The sequence below is a fragment of the Lycorma delicatula genome, chromosome 5 (genome assembly GCF_047948215.1).
Source record: "Lycorma delicatula isolate Av1 chromosome 5, ASM4794821v1, whole genome shotgun sequence".
In the NCBI taxonomy this organism is placed as follows: Eukaryota; Metazoa; Arthropoda; class Insecta; order Hemiptera; family Fulgoridae; genus Lycorma; species Lycorma delicatula.
This window is the reverse complement of record NC_134459.1, coordinates 158,608,712-158,630,677: the sequence shown is the minus strand read 5'-3', so window position 1 is coordinate 158,630,677 and position 21,966 is coordinate 158,608,712. Positions and strand designations below refer to the sequence as shown.

At 30.4% G+C, this 21,966-nt stretch overlaps 1 protein-coding gene across 1 annotated transcript in view; it reads left to right on the top strand.

The window, feature by feature from the left end:
- LOC142325532 (insulin-degrading enzyme-like) overlaps positions 1-21,966 on the top strand; it is an 86,821-nt gene that overhangs the window by 25,782 nt on the left and 39,073 nt on the right. Inside the window, 7 exon segments of the mRNA XM_075367398.1 lie at positions 1,058-1,227; positions 3,151-3,273; positions 7,325-7,527; positions 15,473-15,673; positions 17,105-17,242; positions 19,170-19,273; positions 21,186-21,288. Of these exon segments, the coding sequence (XP_075223513.1) occupies positions 1,058-1,227; positions 3,151-3,273; positions 7,325-7,527; positions 15,473-15,673; positions 17,105-17,242; positions 19,170-19,273; positions 21,186-21,288 (1,042 nt within the window).

Sequence of the window (21,966 nt, the reverse complement as noted above, 5' to 3'; positions counted from 1 at the left end):
AAAAAAGTTTTAAATTGTATAAAAAAAAATATTTTAAAAAATTAATATTTACTGATTAACACTGATGTTTGATTGTGATCTGAAAAGTTTATCTTGTGAAATTAAGCAAGCTCTTTGTAAAAATTAATCTTTAAAACCTAGCTTGGTATTAGCACTTAGTTATTTACATCTAATTAATTACCTTGGATCTGTTTTGCTGGAATTTTACATGTACTGGTTGTATTATTTGGAGATTCCATCCATCTTGAATTAGATGGTAAACTCTCATCTTCCCAGAAGGTTTTTTAAGCTGCTATGTATAGTTTGATCTTCTCCCTCACCTCCTTTTTTTATCTTAAATTTGTCTTCTTGTAATAGGGTATGTAAGAACTGAGGAGGGAATTGCCATACTGAATTCACTTTAAAGGCTGAGAAGGCTATACTGGTAGAAAAAAGATAGTTCTTTCATAGGAGCAGCTCTTCAGGTTTGTTTGGAGACCTGTTGCTAGGGAACACAAAGGACTCTGCTGCAGTAGGAATTATATGAGAATAATGGATAATAAGCAATAGTTTGGATAGTATATTATCCAACAATGTGACATAGATTTTTAATGATTGTTTATATTACACAATTTGTTCTATATATCTACTTCATACTTAGATTTCAGTGTAGTTTTTTAAAATTATCTGGCAATTTCACTCAGGGTGAGTGAATTAGAAATCTAATTTTTAAAATCATTTGAATTTACAACTACTCAAATCAGAAAAAAATTAAGATAGTAAGGGAAATATTGTAATTCTTTGATGTGTAAACAGATTGTGAGTAAAAAAAATGTAAATTTCAAGTAAACAACTTAAAGCAAAAAAAAGTTTGTTGATTTGTCGTTTTTCTAGGTTCTGTGTAACAACTGGTAATAGAAATGGCATTACAAGATTCAAACCAGCCAAAGATAGTTTTATTCCATACTACGGTCAGTGCTTCTGATTTAATTTTTATTTGTAGCCATCATGGACATCAGTGATTTTTGTATTTTATTGATATTGTGTATTTGTTTTATAATAATAAAACGTTTTTCAGATTTTCACAATTTTTCTTGTGTCCACTTTTCAACGAAGATGCAACAGAGAGAGAAATAAATGCTGTGAATTCAGAACATGAAAAAAATGCTAGTAATGATAATTGGAGACTTGATCAATTAGACAAATCAACTTCTAGGGATGACCATCCATATAGCCACTTTGGAACAGGTCTGTGTTCTTTATGGTTAATTAGATTTAGATACAGGATTTTGTTACAGGAGGAGTGGAGGTGTTACTTGAATTTTATGAATGTTTTAGCTTCTGGAACCTTTTTCCAACCTTCAGTTAGGAAACCTCAGCTGTCAGTTCATCAAGCTGCACTAAGAATGGAATGCTGTTCCACTATAGCCCTGTATTAGATCCTCGTGATGACTTACTTGTGTGATTTCTTTTTAACCTATTCTGTGAAGAAGTGAGAATAGAGAGAAAGATAATAAGCCTATTCAGAAAAAGGTATCCAGGTGGGAGTTCAAAATTCTGACTGGGTGATTTCCTTAAGAAATATTTAATATGGTAGAGGTATTTAAAAAAAAATTGTAAAAAAAAAAAGAATAATTTAAATAGCCATAATCTATTAAATGACTATTCAGTGTTGTCAAATAGCCAGTGCTTGTGTAGCCCAACAGTACATCAATGACAGCTTATTCTATTGTTAGAGGCGTTATAAACTTGGACTCAATTGCCCAGATAGAGAGTTAAAATGAGTTGCTATCATTATCTGAATATGGTTATTATTTGTTATTCATTTTCCTTTCTTCAGCAATGCGGACAAGTGGGTTGATATAAACACAGATATCTCCACTGGAAATTTTAAAATGATATCGAAAAGTAATGAAAATTTGGATTCACTTAAAACTTAAGATGTGTGATCCGTGTGAGTAATATATTTGAAAATATTTTTGTTTAGATAACGAGTTTGCATTCAAACAAATTTGATGCCAATATATTGAAATCAATATGAAATTATGTATTTTTTTATTGCAAGTTAGAACAGAATAATCATACATATTATACAGAATAATTTATGTATGTCATACAGAATAATTGTTGATTTATTTTATAAAAAAAAAGCTAAAAATACAAAGGATATGTTCCAAAACTTAGGTAATAATTCAGTACTGGAAGAATCTGCTGTATGGTTAGTTCTGTATGAGTTAAGTTTTATTACTTTTGATTGTAATTAAGATAAATTTATGGCATTCATAAATATCATAATATTATTAAGGAAAACATGGTCATGAAATTTTTTTTAATTTTCTACTTTATGGATTCATAATTTTATATATTAAATTTGATCTGAACACTGGAATCTTATAGTAGCGTAATTGTATAACTAAGCAACTGATGCTACATTTTGTTTATAGGGCATATTTGAAAGATCTGGTTGTATAAACTGATGATTTATTCTTAATAATTTACATTTTATAGCAAGAAGAATATTTATGAATAAGGCTTATCCTTTGAAATTTAAAAAAAAATAAAATTTAAAAAAAAAACGGAGAAATGAACAGTAATGTTATTCTTTTACAAATACCTTAAACATGAATCCAGTTTATTGTTGAAGCACTTGGCTTAGTAATTTCTAGTATTACTTCTTAATGCAAGTACTGAATTAAAAATTTATTACTTTTACTCATTTTATATTATTTAAATGCCATAACTAAGTATAAAATAACAATTTTTAAAAAACCCTCATGTTAAAAAAATTAATAATGATAAATTAAAAATGTTAAAAGTTTGACATTTATGGCTTAAAACCTTCAAGGGAACATGACAAATAATCTGTAGCTGAAAAAGGTACTGAGAAAGTGTTATGGCATTTATCTTCCAGTCACAAAAAGCATTCATGGTATACCTAATTACAGGTAAGTGAGGACTGGGGAGTAAGTTGAAGTACAAGGTGTACCCAGGGCCCTAAAAGCAACATTCACTATACCTTGCTTGTATCTCAAGTGCTTTAAATACCATAAAAAGAGGAAGAGTAATGCGTTAAGAGTATATCTCCTATAACATGAGTTTTACATAATTACTACTTCAACTCAGTAGGTAAAAATTCTGTAATTGTGTAACTTTTTATGTCTGTCATTATAGGTAACAAAGAAACACTCTGGAATTTACCAAAGAAAAATGGAATAAATGTCAGAGATGAACTAATGGAATTTCATAAAAAATGGTACTCTGCCAACATTATGACTCTGTCTGTGCTAGGAAAAGGTATGAATTGAATTAAATTAAATTAAGGTATAAATTAGATTCTTGATATGAATTAGATTTCTGCAACAGGTATATACTAAGAAAATGTATATTTTGGATACATTAACTTGTAATATTCACTAATTTTTTAATAATTAGCATGAAGGTGATCAGGAGTGGTGGGCAGTTCTTGTGACTGAACATAAAGATCATAGATGTCAATATTTTCACAAAGTTTAGATGACGAAGAGGGATTACTGGCATTCCTTTGTGCATGAGCAGGGGAATGACACAAACGATGCAAATTACTTAATGATTTACTGCCTGACAACAGTGAAACTGAATGGAGACTACTGATTCTGAAGTGAAGTGTGTCAAGTTATTTGCAGTTTAGGTAGGGGCAAGGCCCCTAGGCTTAGATGGAATTAACAGCAGAGCTGCTTGTTCGCTTAGTTGGGGTTAGTGTGAAAACAACACACGGTTTAACAAATCTGTTTGGACGATACTTCCTGGTATGTTGGAAGAAGGCTATTTATTGTTAAATGTTGTTTTAACAATTTAATTTAGAGGCGACAAGGATCCCATTATTTTGTCATATAGGCCCTTGACATTGCTGCTGGATACTGGTAAGCAGCAATGGTGACTTTATGCAATGGTGAATTAGTAGTTGCGTTTTTAATTTCAGTTCCTTCATGTCATTCCCTCATGTTAGAGTTGAAATAAATCTGTTGTTTTAGAGTTCATTTCCTATAAATGATTGAACAGTTAATGTCCAAGTTTTGCTTCCTTAGATAAGTGGCAGGATGCATTGTTTAAAAATGTTCTAAGACAAAAGGGGAGTTTTTTCTTGAAAATAAGTCTTGTGAATGCCTTTCACCCAAGCTTAATCATCCAACTTCAATGATTGTATTATCTTCAGTTGGCCAAGGTGTTTGTAATGATCTATCTACCTGTTGAGTTCTTTTTCAAGAACCTGTTGAATGTGACCTGGCTCTTTTCATTCTTAACCATACTAAGGTTCATACTTAGGTCAAAGGATAATCAATCCCCCCCCTTAAGGGGAATTCCCCTTAAGGGAAAACTGCTAAGACACACGCAAGAACTGCAGGTGGCTACTGAACTCCCCTTAAGGGGATTAAAAAATTAAGGGATAAGAATGAAAACTGCTATCTGTAAATCAAGGTGGGTTAGAAAAGAGGTATTTATATATATATATAGAGTACAGAATAAATAAAGTAGGATGACTTACCTTGACTCACTGGGTAAGTCTGGTGGTGAATGCATCTTTCCAAATCAGCTGATTTGGAATTTGAGAGTTCCAGCGTTCAAGTCCTTGTAAAGCCAGTTATTTTTATACAGATTTGAGTACTAGATTGTGGATACTAGTATTCTTTGGTGGTTGCGTTTCAATTAACCACACATCTCAGGAATGGTCGAACTGAAAAAGAACTTAAAGCTCTTAGGATGGGCATTCATGTGATATCACTTGGCAAGATTTTGTGGCATTAATAGTTCAAGATAACAAAAAATTTATTTGACCTTGAATATATCCAAAAGTATACTTTTTAAAAATTTGAAAAAGTATATTTTTTGCTTCCTAATGTGTTGTACATGTGGTAAACATTTCATATGGGATTGCAATGTGATCATGGTGAAATAAAATAATGATGAACTTGTATATGTACTCATCACTTAATTGCAATTTGTATAGCTTTGAAAGATATTTACAGAAGAATTGCATAGTGTACAATTCTTTTTACAACTTCTGCCTTGCATTGTCCACTTCTTGCTTTGAGAGGTTATGAACTCTTCCTGTTGGATTTACTCTGGGGTATACTTTTGAAATAACATCATCCCTATGTACATTAAGAACATCCTCAAGGTCTGGGTAATAGAGAAGGAAGATCAAGGTCCATGTGGACGGATGTAAGAACATCATCTTTACTGTTTGATTTTCCTTATTTGAGTTTAGCCTAACCACCAGTGACAATCATGTATGCAGATCAAGAACCTAAACCATTTTTGTGAATTGAACATCATCCTCAATATTTGTTGAGTTGTTAGAAAATGAAACACCCTCACTTGCACCTGATTCTTGTTCAGTGGGATAAAAGAGTGGAGTTTCTGAGTACCTGGTGTAGTTCTTGCTTGTCATTGTCCTACTCTTCAAAGCCTCTTCTCCTGTATTTTACTGTAATGGAAATGTATAAACGCAGTGGCATCATTTGACTTATTTTCTCGCTCTCATACAGATCAGTTACTTTTTCTGCTGTTTCAAAACTCTAAAATTCTACCAGGTTTAGGATCAGGACATGACATGACACCTTTTCCTTTAACCAGGCTTTTTAGCTTTCCTTGCAGTGTAGTCTGATACTCCAAGTTCATCTTAGTTCAGCTTTTAGGAAACATTGTCAATATTTACATCCTGATGCTCTTATCTGTAGTATTAAAGTTTTTCCTTCAGTTAGTTAATTCCATGGTCAGAGGAGAGGAATAACATCTTGTTCAGAATGTAAATCCATGTTCAGTATTTTGCTTTTGATCACTACTGCTGTTTTCTTAAGCTTTTCCTGAGAGTATTTTCTCTCACATAGTCGTTTTTTCTGAATAGGTGATTCATTTAAAACAATCACACTTTTGTTCAGAGCATTTACAGTGTCATCTTTTTCTGGAAACACAAAGGATCTAACTGTTCAAATTCATCAAAAATAGATTCTTCAACTGTTTGTGGCAAGTATCACAAATCTTTTAACCTTGTTTTAGAAAAATGAATGTTTGCATAAAGTTCTTGTTTACACTTCTCAGGTTTTCTTACAGGAATTATGACTTAACTTTTCAAATGGATTATACAAACCTTGATGGTACAACATTGCCCTTCTTTAAATTTCCTACACCATTCCCATACATTAACTTCACTCTGTACTAGGCTAGTATAGAGTTTTCACCCTATACTAGGCTCATTCTGCAGTGGATTTCAGCAGCACTGCATCCTTCTGCTTGCAGAAAACTAACACACACAAATCACGCTGGGTGGGGGCATTGATCATAACGCCTCTGTTCAATTTGCCCATAGCTCTGCTCAGACTGATGTAATGATAGTCTGACTTAATGTCTGTACAGAGTACAGACGTTGATGGTTCCATGCTGGTTACTGTATTCTGGTCCAAGGCTGTGAGAATTATTTCACTTTATAGATATGATCAATACTCTTGGGAAATACACCACTAAACCTTCTATTCCAAGAGATGATCCAGAATGAATATTACTTTACTTGTCTCAACAGAATAAAACATATACATTCTTTTTTTGGCATTACAAGTGCATGTCATGTATGCTATTCTTCTGCCTCAAGTGACCCAGTCTGGAAGACTGGAAGGGGGAGAGGGTTTTCATTGATTGAATCTCAATTAGCAATTGCCATATAAGGGGAACAATTGGAATATTTTGCTGTACCTAATTATTACAAAATTATTTTTCAACATGATCCCATTGCAATCCCGTTCCAAACACATCAGGAAGCAAAAAAAATTTTTTTTCAAATTTTTAAAAAGTACACTTTTAATATTCAAGGTCAAATAAATTTTTGGTGACCTTGAACTATTTTCACAAAACTTTGCCAAGTGACATATCATGGAAGCCCATTCCATGATATATAAATCTTAAATATTCCATGGAATAGCTTTAAATGACACCAAAATGAGCTCTTATAGGAACTGAGAAATTAGTTTTTTGTGGGTTACTCAAATCTTGCTTTTTTCAGTAACTTTTTTACAGGGTCTTACACAAAAAACTGAGTGACTGAAAAAAATGTTTTGCCTCGCTTAATGGGTAGAGCCAAACCTGTAAATTTTATTTGATTACTGCTTGTGAATCTAAGTATTTTTATTTTTATTTATTTGATGTGAAATGATGTGAATATATTTATTATTGTTATTCTTGTTGTGTGTATGTATATGTAGGATAATTGTGTATATAGAAGATAAAATTTTGAGTAATGTATTACCAAAACATCAGAATTATCATTTGACCAATTCTTTAGAATTTTTTTAATGCTAATTACTCTTGTCAACAGAGAGTTTGGATAAACTGGAAGAGATTGTGCTGGACCTCTTTAATACTGTTGAAAATAAAGAGGTAGTTGCACCAACATGGAATGAGCATCCTTATGGCCCAAAGCAGTTGGGTAATAAAGGCATTGTTGTTCCTATAAAAGATGTACGATCTCTTAATATTACATTCCCGATACCAGATCTTCAAGAATATTATAAATCAGGGGTATGTATATTTTGTTGTATAAAATATAATGCGCTAAATCCTTAAATAAAAATTATGCATGTAAGGAATATGTTTTAAAAGTCAGTCTAAAGATCAAATTTACATTTTAGTCTATAAAATGAATACCATACAGATCTTTAACATTTAAGTTGTTTTTAAATATAAATATTTTATTATATGATACTGTTCAGGTATCATTCCTTATGTGAATCTACATAATCTACTGAAAGTACTGTAAAAATAGGCCAAGCTTACTTAATTATTTTTAAAGGTTACTTCTCCATAATTTAGTTTTCCATTTATATCCTTTCCTGTGGAAGGTTAATGGAATATAGTGCAATGCAACCAACATACATTGGGATAAACAGGAAAAAATTAAAAAGATATAACGAACACATGAGATCTTTAATAAAAATAGAACATATTTAATAAAAGAAGTACATACTTCAATGATAATGAAAGAATCAATAATTACAAAAAATTGTATTAAAGGAAGAAGAATGAACATTTATAAAATTTAGAAATCTTTTAAGTAAAAAGATTTTGAATCATAAATGAATAAGATCAGCAATCAAGTGGGATGTCCTTTTCAAGAACCTCAATTTATTGTTTATTGAAAACAGGAAATAAATAAAATTGATTAGTGTAACCATTAATAACAAGAAGGCCAGGTAAGGCATGATGTTAAATAACGGGAGGGGCATTGACTAAAATGCTGTAAAATAGATAACAGAAATTTAAAAGTACCAGTATAAAATGTTTTGAAGCTAAGAAAGGTAAATAATACCAAACAAGATTTTATTGAAAATTATTTAAAGTAACCTTATTTTTCCACATAACCAATTAACCTTTTTGCATTTTCAGTTTATTTCCAAAAATTTGGAAATTGCTAGTGCATCTGTTTGTTATAAGCATACGAATGTAAGTATAAGATTATTTTGACTGCTTTACTGGATGCAAATCTTAAGATTTTGACAAAACTTGGTGGGGTTATGTAAAACCTACTGGAATTAGAGAGCCCTTACTGATTTTCAAGCTAATTGGTTCACAGGAACTGCAAGTTAGATAAATTTGGTTTTTGGGTACATTTTCAGCTTTGCAATTTTTTTTAAATTTTCTTTTATTTTCTTAAAATAAGAAAATGCAGTTGATTTATGCAATCAACTGATCTATAAAAATCCTACGTAGTACTGATGAAGCTTAACAGAATACTTTTATGTAGGAATATTTGAATAAGTTTAAAAATATACTAAATGTCATGTATTGATACCCTAACTGAGAAACTTGAAGTACTATAATAAACTTAAATAATCCAATAAATAATACCTTTTTTGCAAATTTCCAAAGAATTTGTAGAACTTGCTACTGCATGAGATCGGATTTTATAAGAAGGGACAGGGAGTGGGAGGGGGTCATCTTTTCTTGATGTTTAGAGTCCTCTAAACATGATTCTGCAATGTTTATACAAGAGGACTGTTTAGTTTTTCAACCTCTGATGTGCTATAAAAAAAGACATTGACATAGAATGAGTTGAGTAGTATCTCAAAGTAAAACCATGCTGGACGAAAGCATGCCTCTTCATGTGTTCTGGATCACTCTGTGGAGACAACATAACGATTCACAATAAATTTCTTTTGTTATTGTTATTCTCTGCTCCATAAAGTCCACCAAAAAGATACCTTTGTGGCCCAAAAAAACTGTAGCCATTGTGTTTCCTGTTGCTCAGTGTCTGTTTGAACTTTTTCAGATTGTTTGGAGAAGTGTGCATCTACTGCTTAGACTGCTTTGGTTTCTGGATTGTCCATACAGTAATGATGACTTTAAAAACTCTTCCCCCTCATTATCGTAACGTGTGAGAAACATTAAAGCTGTCACCATTCATGCTGCATTTTGTGATTGTCATTCAGCACTTTTGGGACCGAATGTGCCCACAGTTTCTGGTGTACTACGCTTTTAGTCACAATTGTGTAGAGATTTCCACAGAAAGTTCACTTATTGTAAATCTCAATTTGTCACTGATAAAATTAACATGCTCAACTAGGTGTACAGTAGTAGCAGACTTACATCTTTTCCTACCTTGTCATAGACATCCGTTTGCCCTTTTTTAAATTTCCTACACCATTTAAAGTTTTCACTCTGCACTAGGTTCATTCTGCAGTCTATTTCAGCAGCACTGCGTCCTTCTGCTTGCAGAAAACTTCATACAAATCACACTTGGTGGGAAGCATCAATCTTAGCGCCCCTGTTCAATTTGCCAGTAGCTCTGCTCAGTCTGATGCAATGAAGCTGGCAATGGCAGAGGTTGTGGTGTGGGGGGCATGGCATAATCACACAATCTGCAGACCTGGCTTCTGCCTATCTCTTGTTAACTTAGTGCACTATCAGAGGTTAAAAAAAAACAGCCCTCATACATATGTATGACAGTTGCCACCGAGTAATTGTGAACTTTGAGTGATGACGAATACTGACCAACATAAAAACATGTTTCTTGCTCTTAGTTAATCCCCCTTACCAAATAATTAGTAAGTTTGCCAATTCTGTACTGGGGGAGTCATAATGTATGTGTCTGTCACAATGTATTGTATGACAAAATATTATTTATTACTAATTACATGGTAAATATTATGAAAGACCTTCAATTTTTTTTTAAAATCTTTTCACAGTAAGTGTTGGGTAAAGTTAACAAAAATAAAAGAACACACAGCTCGTATTTGCCAAAAGAAATTGGGCTTTAATTAGAAAGAAAACAACTGAACTTATGTTAATCATAACCTTAAAAAATAAAAATAAATTATGAAACTAACATAACTTAATGATACTTAATAAATATCAGCTGAATCAACATATGAACAATGATATTAAATGAGAAAATACAGGAATATACATTTTTCAAATACACATTTTGAAAATCTACAATTTAACAAAGCCTGAAAACAAGAGAACATAAACACCTTATTTACAATTATATACTTAGAAAACATAACATCAATAAAAATAGTATAACTGGAAAACTGTTGCATTACTGACATATTCTGTTATATTGAAAAATTAGCAATGAACAAATGTCATTAACTTAGACAAATAAACTACAGTAAATCTTATTATTGGGACTGGCCTTTTCTAATTTATGAACATCAAACTTAGCATTAAATAATTAAAACATGAATTCTAGTTTAGTGTGGAAAAAAGGCCACAATAATTTCCTAGTACAAAAAGAGTTAGTACAATAATCACGTTCAATTTTAGTAAGTAAGCTTTCTTGAAAATATGAAATTACAATGAAGTCCAAAAACATAACTTCACATCAGGAGTAATTTTCTTTAGATTAATTTAAGAGAAGAGATAATGTATGATTAACTGAATGTTTCACAAATTTTACTAATGACGTAACTGTGTACTATAATAAATAATGAAGGATTTGAACATCCCTTAATAACACATGAATATTGGTAAAAAATGAACTTGTGAAATTAAAAGTGCACATATACATACAGTTTATCCTTGGTGTAGTCTGTAACAGAGGTAACAATTTGTGATTAGAAGTTGAAACAAGATGTGGCGTCTCAGATTTGTAGTAATGAAAATCGATGAAAATGTAATCAGCAGCTGGAGAAGATTTGGCGGCGTCGATAGTTGTTGGCAGTTTGTAGCGGTTGAAACACTTTTAGGAGAGACGTAATATACAGAATTTGAAGATTAACTTAACAAAGAAACGAGGCTGTACGAACATAGAAAACTGTGAAATCACGAAAACACTGACGAGTAGAACAAGAGAATATTTGGACAGAGAAATACAACGTTTATGAGAGTATGAAGACGACGAAAGTATTAACACATTATACGAGAGAGAACCGCAAGCTGGTCCCTACCTGGGGACCAGCCTGTACATCCAAACATGAAATACTGAACTGGAATGAACAAAGCTGGCATGGTGAGAAGTAGGGGAAGTGAACAAAGTAATGTACAGAAGAGTGTGTGTGTGTGTGTATGACAACAAGAGTAATGTCTAAGTGTAAGTATGAGAGCGATTAAGTATGAGAGAAAACGTGTGGAATTCGGGAACGAAGTGAAATTCATAACAAATGAATTCATAAATTCGGGAACGAATATAAATTCATAAATCGGGAACGAATTCATAACAAAAATAATTTACAATCAGACCACTAAAGAATTACATAAGACTGATAAAATAAATTTCTGAATACGCACAAGTTGAAGAAATGACATCAGGGCAGACAAAGAGAAATAGACTTCTAGGAACTATGACAATATTGAAATTGGTTGAGAATAAAAAACACTTAAGAAAAATATATATATTAAGACTAAACAGCAATAAATAATGCATGATAGAAATAAGCTGACACCAATATGATGATGCAACAGTCAGTCAAGTTGGAGCCTGAGAGAAATGATATCGAAAACAAACCCAAACAACCTATTTTAAAAATATACGTATGATAAGCCTTACAAAAATGCAAAATAAATTACCAAGCCTGTAAACTTCAAGACTTGACCATAACCTTGAATTTATTGGAATAAACGCAACTTTATGCAATGGCGTAAACAGTAAGGTTTCCAATGTTCATCACTCATCGAATTAATTTTATCTTCACACAGTTTCTGACTTCTTAAACGTTGTGTTGTGGCTTGGAGTATTGTGATTGGATTTGAAATAAAATCTTGGAAATCTTGATTGGATTTAAATCACCATGGTAAGATGAAAGCCGGAGAATTTGATGCCCACTTTTTTCCAACAATTCATCAAATCAATATTGTGTTCTGTTAGTTTTGTTCAACTTAATTAGTTGATATAATTGTGGTGTAAGCATTTGAGCAGAAAATGGAATATGATGTTTCTGTAGCCAAACGGTCATTTATTTTATTTCTTGGTGACACTGGAAGTTTTTCAGAAATTCTATTATGATACAGAGCATTGTCAATAACTACACACTCAGGAGAAAGGTTAGAAACCATTTCTTCAGCCCATTTCAAATAATTTTTAGTATTCATGCTATCATTGTAATCCGCCACTTTTTGATTTGGCTGTCCAAGTTAACATTGCATTTGAAATAAAGCTCATTTCATTTCCAGCTTGTATTATAATTAAGCATTCACCTTTATTTATTTGAAAGTCCTGCACCACTGTCGTCAGCCCATGATTTTGCTGTTGAATGAGATAAAACGTTGAATCCATCTAGTGTACTAGTGCTCAGATACATTTCTAAAATAACTGATTGTTTGCAAATAGAAATCCTTTTCTGCCTAGTATCATGTTTTTCAACTAAAGTTTTTATTTTGTTTCCTGTTTTGTGCCACTTAAAAAATTTTAATTTTTAGTTCTTTAAGAGTTTAACTGTTGGCAGCTCCCTAATCTTTGAGTGAAGAAATTCATTCATAATTCACCTTTATCAAAATCATCTAATCCAGTAATTGGTTTGGAACATTTTCTTTTTCAGGGTAATGAATGAACATTCTGGCCCCTCAGATCAATGAAGTTCTATTTGTTTTTCTTAGGCTGAAAATGCTTTTTTCTTAGGAACCTGAGTCCTGAAAATGCTGTAGGCAGCGTTGTAGTTCTCTCTTCACACTTCTGTATAGCAGTTAAATGCTTAACATTTTTTAATTTTCCTACAACTAAAGATTCTTCATGAAATGATACACGTTGTTTACAGTTTCACTCATCTGTCTTTGAAGTTTTTTACCTTTCACAAGTAAATATTCATAACTATTCGCACATAAATGAACTACTTTAAAAAGTTTGAACTGTAAACCACAATAAAAACTTAATTGACTGTGTAACTAAATACCAAGAGGCAGAACCACTTAACTGAACTTTATATACATGGAAAACCAAAAGAGACACAGAAAAAATAAAAAAAATTTTGTTTAAACTATGATGTCACTTTCTTACTACTGTACAGTATACAGTTGTTTGTAAACAAAGCAGTATTATCTTGTTTATGTTTCGAAGAGATGACTAATCATGGTATGCTGACTTGACTTGACAATACTGTAGCAGTGATGTGAGGCTGATCATCCAAGCTTGCAGTTACGTGGAGGCTATTGTATATATGTACAAGAATTTTTTGGAATACAAAGATTGACTAAACTAGGTGGGGTGATGTAAACCTATTGGGAATAGAATCGTATTGATTTTCAAGAAAATCAGTTACCAGAAACTGGAATTAAAGCCAAAAACAGAGGTTTTTAAGTATAATTTTTAGCTTTTTCCATTCTACTGACCGCAGTTAACAGATTTTGATGAAACCCGGTTGGATGATGTAAACCTAGTAGAAATATTCCTTTTGGTTTTCAGGTGAATTGATTCACAGGAATTGATTAGAGGCAAAAAAACTGGGTTTTTGGTACATTTTCAAGGTTAACTAAAACTGGAAATCCACCTTTTCTGATGCACAGTTTTTTGATGACAGATGATGACAGTTTTTGATATTGTTTCAAGCTTCCTTAATCAATTGTCATAAAAGTTCACTGCTTATGTCTTGAACTAGTCAATAATGCTGTCATTTAAATTGCTGCAGCTCAAACCACTTCTTTAAGTGCATGAATAAGTGATAATTTGGTGTGAGATCATAGTAAAACTTTTTCCAGCCAAATCTTTCTAATATTTGAACAATTTAGCTGCTTGGGCAAAACCAAGCATTATTGTGTGAAATCGTAATCCCACTGGACAACAAGCCCAAATGTTTTGTTTAAATTTTCTTATAACATGGAGTTAGAAACTACTCTAGCCTGATTATCATTGGTTATCGTTTTAAGCATTCATGCTTAAAATTTTCATGAACTCATTAATTTTTCTTTGGTTGATCAAATTTTTTTTATAGAATCTTAAGAAAGCATTATCCTTCCATGAAAAGTATAAAACATTAAACATTAAAATGAGGCAGGAATGAACACAGGCTTGTCTTTTCAGAAGAGTAATTTTCATTTATAGGAGGAGTTTATAATTAAGACACTAAATTTTGATTTTAATTTTAAACCACTAATTATAATATTGTATATAAAAAGTGGAAATTTCTATTGATCTACGCAGTGTATGTAAACATTTACTGATCTAAAAATGTATTGAATACATCCAGTATGTTCATTCATCACTTTATTATAAAAAAGTTTTATTAAAGCTCATTTGTGGACCTAGAATTGTATTAATTTTTGTCTGTAGATACTTATTTGTCACATAAAATTGAACATCTAAGTCTCCATTTTCCTAGATTGGAGGCTAAACATTAAGCTTAATAAGAGTAATGTTTGTATAAAGCTAGCTTCCTAATCACCGTAAAAAAAAATGCATAACAGTTTACAGCACAGAATTAATTATCTACTAAAAATCAATATTTAATTCTTGTTTGTGTTATTTTATATATTGTACATTTGAAGTCTGAAAGTATCTGATTTAAATCTGAAGTAAACGACTTTCCAATGCCATTGTATTATTCGTAAATTTCTTTTGAATTACAAGTTACTTATTACAGTGGAATCTGTCATAAAAACATCATTAAAAGACATAAAACTCATCATAAAACTGATGAAATTAAATCACAGTGGATTTATCAAAATCCACTGTTTGTTGGAAATTAAACTGATTAAATTAATGCACGTCTCTACATTTCCACTTTCCCTTCCACTATTTGGAATTTATTCTTTTTTATCTGTATATATCTTGTTCTACATAGACTCCCTTCCTTAAAATATGATAAGACATTTTTTCTTTGTATAAAAACACCTGCTGACAGTTACTTTAATTACAATGAAGTATTATAATTACAAATTAATGTAACTGAGAATAATTGCAGAGACTAAAAGCAGGTGATTGCTCTTATTAAAAATAACATTTTGTAATTCTTAAAATCTTCGTTTTGTATTAAAATCAAAATTTAGTCATATTACGTTTCTGAAATAATTAAATTATAGTGAATTTATTTTTTAGCCTGCCCATTATCTGAGCCATCTGATTGGTCATGAGGGTCCAGGGAGTTTGTTATCTGCATTAAAATCTCGTGGCTGGAGTAACAGCTTAGTTGGTGGTGTTCGACAAGGTGCAAAAGGATTTTCTTTTTTTATCATTACAGTGGATCTAACTGAAGATGGTATAAATCATATTGATGATATCGTAGAACTTATTTTTCAGGTAATGAAAATTTAGTATGAAATTAATTTTTGTTGGAAAGTTTTAATTTTACTTAATAATGTGGTGTGTTATATTTTATCCCCCTTAATAATTGCTTGAACATTATTTGGATAACATTCATTCTTCATGATTTCTGTTTTATTTAATTTATTTAATAAATTCATCTTCTGATTTATCACATTTTCTATCTGGAAATGATTCATTTCTAATTTCATTTTTTTTAATTGAATCGAATCTTTTGTCAATAACCTTCCAAACACTTCATCAGTATTCTTTCACAAATGTAGATGTGATTATTTACAATGATGACTCTAGACAAAGTGGCTCTGTTGGCTACTATTTTATAGGTGGTTGTAATATCTACATCACGCCAGTCCAGTATATTTGCTGCTAAATTGGATGCCGTACATTGTCACCTTTACAGATGATTGGTAAATCATATTCTGATGTGCTGTAATTCATTAAATTCTCTAGCACTGTCTGTCTTAACAATAATCTGTGACATTAAAGCATCTTTTTCTCTTCTCAGGAACTGCAATATAGATAAGTTTTTGCTGGGTTCCTAGCTGTGTAGGAATTACAGGCAAAGAATGAGCTGTGCAGTTGCTAGGAAAGCTTATGCTTATTTTTGAGAACATTTTTTTGCTTTTTTTACTTAAACACATTTTTGAGATCAGTGTTGTTCATTTGCATTTGAAATTGTTAAATCATAGATTCTCGGTTTGTTAATGCTCAAATATGTTTCTTAGATAACTGGCCTGTAATTTTGTATTACATTGTATTTGCTTGTGTACGTTAAAACAGATTGTATCTTAGATTTAAATTAGCACATAGAATTGGCATTGTTTTGGATGGTATGATGATAGCTGAAATTGTTTATAAAATAGTTTATAATCATATTTTTTGAAATTGGACTTTTATCCTGAGTTTTAACTTCATTTTCCATGCCTTCCATTTTTCAGAGATTCCTTTTTACGTGGCCCTTTCTATATATCAGCGATTCATTTATGTATTTATTTTTTAAATGATTGTAACTTAAATCAATTTATTTTTCAGATATGAATTTTCATATTCACTAAAGTTTTAACATTTTCTTATTAGTGGATGTCTCTTTTCAACTCTTATTTGATCACTTCATTTGATTATCTATTTAAAAGTTGTGTGGAAGGCAATGAGAATTTGTTTGGTTGTTCTTCTTAAAATTCTAAGTCTTTACAAAAAGAATTGAGAATGAATTTTAAAATCTTTATTTCAACTTATTGAATAGGTACTCTGATAAAATTTTTTAGAATCTCATTTATGTTTCTTATATACTAGATGAAAATTGCATTCATGTTGGTGACATAACTGTAATTCTTATCTTTCTTACCTATTAGGTTAATTGATGACTGGTATACAAAAAATTGAAATTTAGTTTTGTGTATTTTACAGTACATAAATTTATTAAAACAAGAAGGACCAAAAAAATGGATATATGAAGAAAACAGAGATATTATGGCCATGCATTTTAGATTTAAAGATAAGGAATCACCTTCAAGTTATGTTACACAATTGAGTCAACTAATGCATGTGAGTAAAATGATTGCTAGATTAATAAAAATTAGTTTTTTTATTGGTGGGTAATGGTTGAAAGTTAACACTGGCTCGTAACAATGTAACTTCTTATGTTTTTCTATTGTTAAATGATAGGCTACATGTTTGTTATGTAATAACTATCATGCGTGGTGGTTTATGCCAGACAAAATGCTAAATATGATATAATCTTCAATAATCGTGGGATTTACAGTTCATCTAATATTAATATTAATAATTCATAAAAAAATTGGGTGAATAATGCATATTAAAATTGTTAAAAATAACTTAATATTTGTCAGCTACAGCTTAGTTTTCTGTAATGTGCTTAAAGTAAGGCATAACAGTTAACATTAATTAGGGCATCATATAACATTTAGTGGAAATCATGCTACTTGTTTGGTCATAAACAAAAAAGTGAAGATGAAAATTTTACCTTTTTGGAAGTTTGAATTGATAATGTACTGGGGGAACATAGAACATCAGTGTGATCATAAATATGTTTTATAATCGCTTAAGGGAATTTAACAGCAGTTAACCTCTCTGAAAGTAAAAATGTTTAAAGGTTATAAAGTTATTTATACACTAAAATAAATGTGATCATGTAAAAATCGATGTCTTCCGTAAATACAGTTTGGGAAATTTTTTCCTAATGTCATAAAGTGGCTTTCAGCCATTTTGTCAGCATTGTTTCACTTTTTTCTGAAAGTGAATAATGATAAATCATAATAAAAAAATCCTACCAGATATAAACTGTGGTCTGTGATTTGATCTCTTGATGTAGAAGGCCTTTTCTGTTGGATTTTTATTAGTAATATGGACTAAAATAATGTGTGAAAGAAAGGTAAGACAAGTATTCATTCTTAAAAGGAAAGTAGAAGACCTTAGTTTAGACAGGTGATGTTGAACAAATGAATGAAGCAAAAAAAGATAGTAGTTTCATGTCATTAAATTTTCAGAAACCTCACAGATAGATATTAGAATTGTTACTGATAAGAGACTACTAATCGCAAATTAGCTGATTAGGAAGTCAAGAGTTTTAAGTTTCAAATCCTAGTAAAGGCAGTTACTTTTATATGGGTTTGAATACTAGATTATGGATACCGGTGTTCTTTGGTGGTTGGGTTTCAATTAACCACACCACAAGAATGGTCGACCAGAGACTATACAAGTCTACACTTCATTTACATTCATACATATCTCCTCACTCATCCTCTGAAGTAAATATCTTATGGTGGTTCTGTAGGCTAAATAGATAAAAGTAGATAAGAACTAGCAGTTTAGAAGATGCTGATTACTGTAAACAATCAGTCATTACTTATGTTACTTACACTTATGAGATTAGGTTTTTTTACAGGTGACAGTAAAATGAACAGTAGTAAGTACATTGAAGCAATTATATATTTTTTTTCTTTGTTAAGGTGTTAATTACACCTTCTATGATTAGGTTGAAATTCATATTGCCATTTATTTACCTGGTTTGCAGAATCCAGTAATACATACCATTTTCTAAAGCAAGCTTTGTCTAATTAAAGGCAGGGCAGATTTTACAAATGAAAAATTATGAAGATTGCAACAGTAACAGTGAATTACCTCAATTGACTTAAAACTTATTGACTTCTGATAAAACAAAAAAATGTTCATTTTGTCTTTTTATATATAATTTTGATTTCCCTAATATTGATAACTTTATCATAACCTGACCCTGTACTTATATGTGCGTCACATGTACTTACTTATCTTTGTTGAGCTGAGGAGGCTTAAGACTATGGTGGATTACTGTCTTAGCATGGTATATTGTTATTTTTTCTTGTATAAAGAACTGTCGTTGAGATGAGTACTATGACGATTTTATGCATTGAAGCTTATAATATTTCATTTAGTTTATAAGTATACATTTTTAATAATCATATATTTTTTCCAGGATTATCCTTTGGATGAAGTTTTGTCTGGACCTTACTTGTTATCAGAATGGAAACCAGAACTTGTAAATAAAGTTTTGGGGTACTTAAAACCTGATAACATAAGGTATTTATTTCCATTTTCTTCTTATTATCAATGTTATTTTATTTAAGTGCTTCAGTTTTTGGTATTTCTAACTGTTTTTTTCCATTTCACATTTTTCTGGTTGAAATTGGTGGATAAAATAAAATTTAATATATTTTTGGTTTTATATTATGGCATTAGGCAATTAGTGTTTACTTATATATGAGATCTGTTTAATATTTTACAAAATCTGAATTAATGCCCTTTATCATGTTACTGTCTCGTTTAAATCACTACGTGTGTATTTGATCTAGCAATTTTTTTCTGCTGTACGTTTTAAAGGACAGGGTGGGTGTATAAATAAGGCCTTCTTGGTCTATCAATTTTTTGATCTGGTTGAAAATTTAAAATAAATTTTAAATTAAAAATTAAATTTTAATTTAAAGTAAATTTTCAAATTCACTTGGTTGAGGAAAGGAAGTATGTAATTAAAACAAATTAACATTTCCATTGATAATCTTTTTAGCAAAGAAAAAATCAAGGTAAATATTTCTACATAAGATTAGAAGATTTTTTATTAAACACGCCACCTTTTTGGTACCACGTGGGACCACCAAAATCATAATTTTGGTGGTCCCACATTGCTTTCTTAAGTTACATTTGAATTTTCAGATCACCATATTTGTGAATTGTCACCATAAGGTGAAACGTAGCATCGTCTGTAAAAATTACAAAGTTTAAAAATTATTCATTTTAACTAATTTTGTCTAAAATTTTAACAGCAAGTTCAAAACTGTATCAGATGATTTTATTTCTTGCAGTCTGAATTTTGTATGCATATAAGTGCAACCTTTTACATAAAAATTTATAAATGGTTGTTTTTAGAATTTAACTTTAGGTTTTGAAGAGGAGATGAACTAAAATTCTTGACATCAGTTCAGCATACAACAAAATATGCTGTGCTTTTTCTTGATCAAGGAATATAATATACAAAGAATCACACTTCAACAATCTTAGATAATCTTTCTTTATATAATCTTTCTGAGTGGTGGCTTTCAGTGTTGGGATTTCATGTAATCTGTAATACTTATTATATACCAATACACAATACAATACAGATGTCTTGGTACGTAATATTTATTATGTACAGATCAGAATAAAAGATTTATTTAGTTAACAAATTTGTTAAAATAGGAAGAAATCAATTTAATAGTGCAAATTACCATTTATGTTGGAAGCAGTTAGAGTAAAATTTAATAGCAGAAGAAAGTTTATTTTGCTGAAAAATTTTCACATTGTCTAGATAGGCTTTCTGAAAATATCAGAATCCCAGTTTTAGGCGATTTCATGGTATTAATAAAAATTCTATTTATATGTAATATTGTAAACATGTAAAACATTTAAATTAACATTAGTCTCATTTTCTTACGTATCTAACTAGTCAGTCTTAATATTGACTTACATATTTTGCAATTAAATTTATGAAGGATAAGGGAGTGTCATTCAAGAAATAAAATTCAAATTCCTACAGAAGTCATGTAATTATTTTATTATTGTCTTAGTAGCACCTATAAAGGAAAACTTAAATCAGTAAATTATTTCTCAACAGAAGAGTAGTATCTGAGCAATTAATTACCTATTAGAATTAGATCTTTACCTAATGAAAAAACAAGACAAGAAAATTATAGGCCTGTGTAACTTAGCTTTTTTCTCAAAAACGCCTTTGCTTTCATCTTATTTTCATGGGTAGTGCTCAGTAGGTTATCTCATCTAAATGAAAGTAGTACACTAGTAGCAAAACACAAATTTAAAAAAGAGAAATCTACTTAGTGTATGATAATTTCTGTAGAAAAGGTGAGGTGCAGTGGATTCAGGAGAAAATGCTGGGAGACCATTCTTACTATAAGCAATCTTATTAATTAGAGCAAATTTATATAATCTGTATTTATTTCAGGGTAGCAGTTGTAGGGAAAAAGTTTGCTAATGAAGCTACTCTTACTGAAAAATGGTATGGAACAAATTACATTATAACAAAAATTCCTCCTGAAGTTTTAAAGGTTTGAAAATATTGTTTTTATCTATAAAATATATTGTTATTGTAATAAGTAGTATTATATTATATAGTCATTTAAAAAGGTTTGCTTAAAATTTACATTTTTTTACAACAGTTGTACATGATTGTGTTTTATGTGAAAAAAAAACTAAGGTTCTTGCATAAATTGTGTTAATTTCGATTTTATTTATGCCAATTTTTGTATTATTAGATTTCAACAGTATATGAAGTAGAAAAATGTTCATATATGGTGTTTAGAAATATATATATATATATATATATATATATATATATATATATATATATATATATATATATATATATATATATATATATATATATATATATATATACATTATTTACAATTAGAAGTGAACAAAACCTGTAGGTAAAAATTAAAGATTTCACAAAAAACATAGGTTTGTAAATTGCTTTTTTTTTAGTTGTGACTAAAGAAATGTTCTTAAATTTATTCTCAATATAATAGTTTGTCAGTAATGTTTTATAGATGTTAATAGCAAATTTTTTTTTATTTAAATGGTTTTATTTAGAAGCCTAATTTAACTTTAAAAATATTACAAAACAGTGTTCCTGATTAATATTTCATGACAATTTTTTATGTTCCCCTTGACACAGTGAATGAACAGTGTCTTGAACACATGAAATAATTTAGGCATTGTTG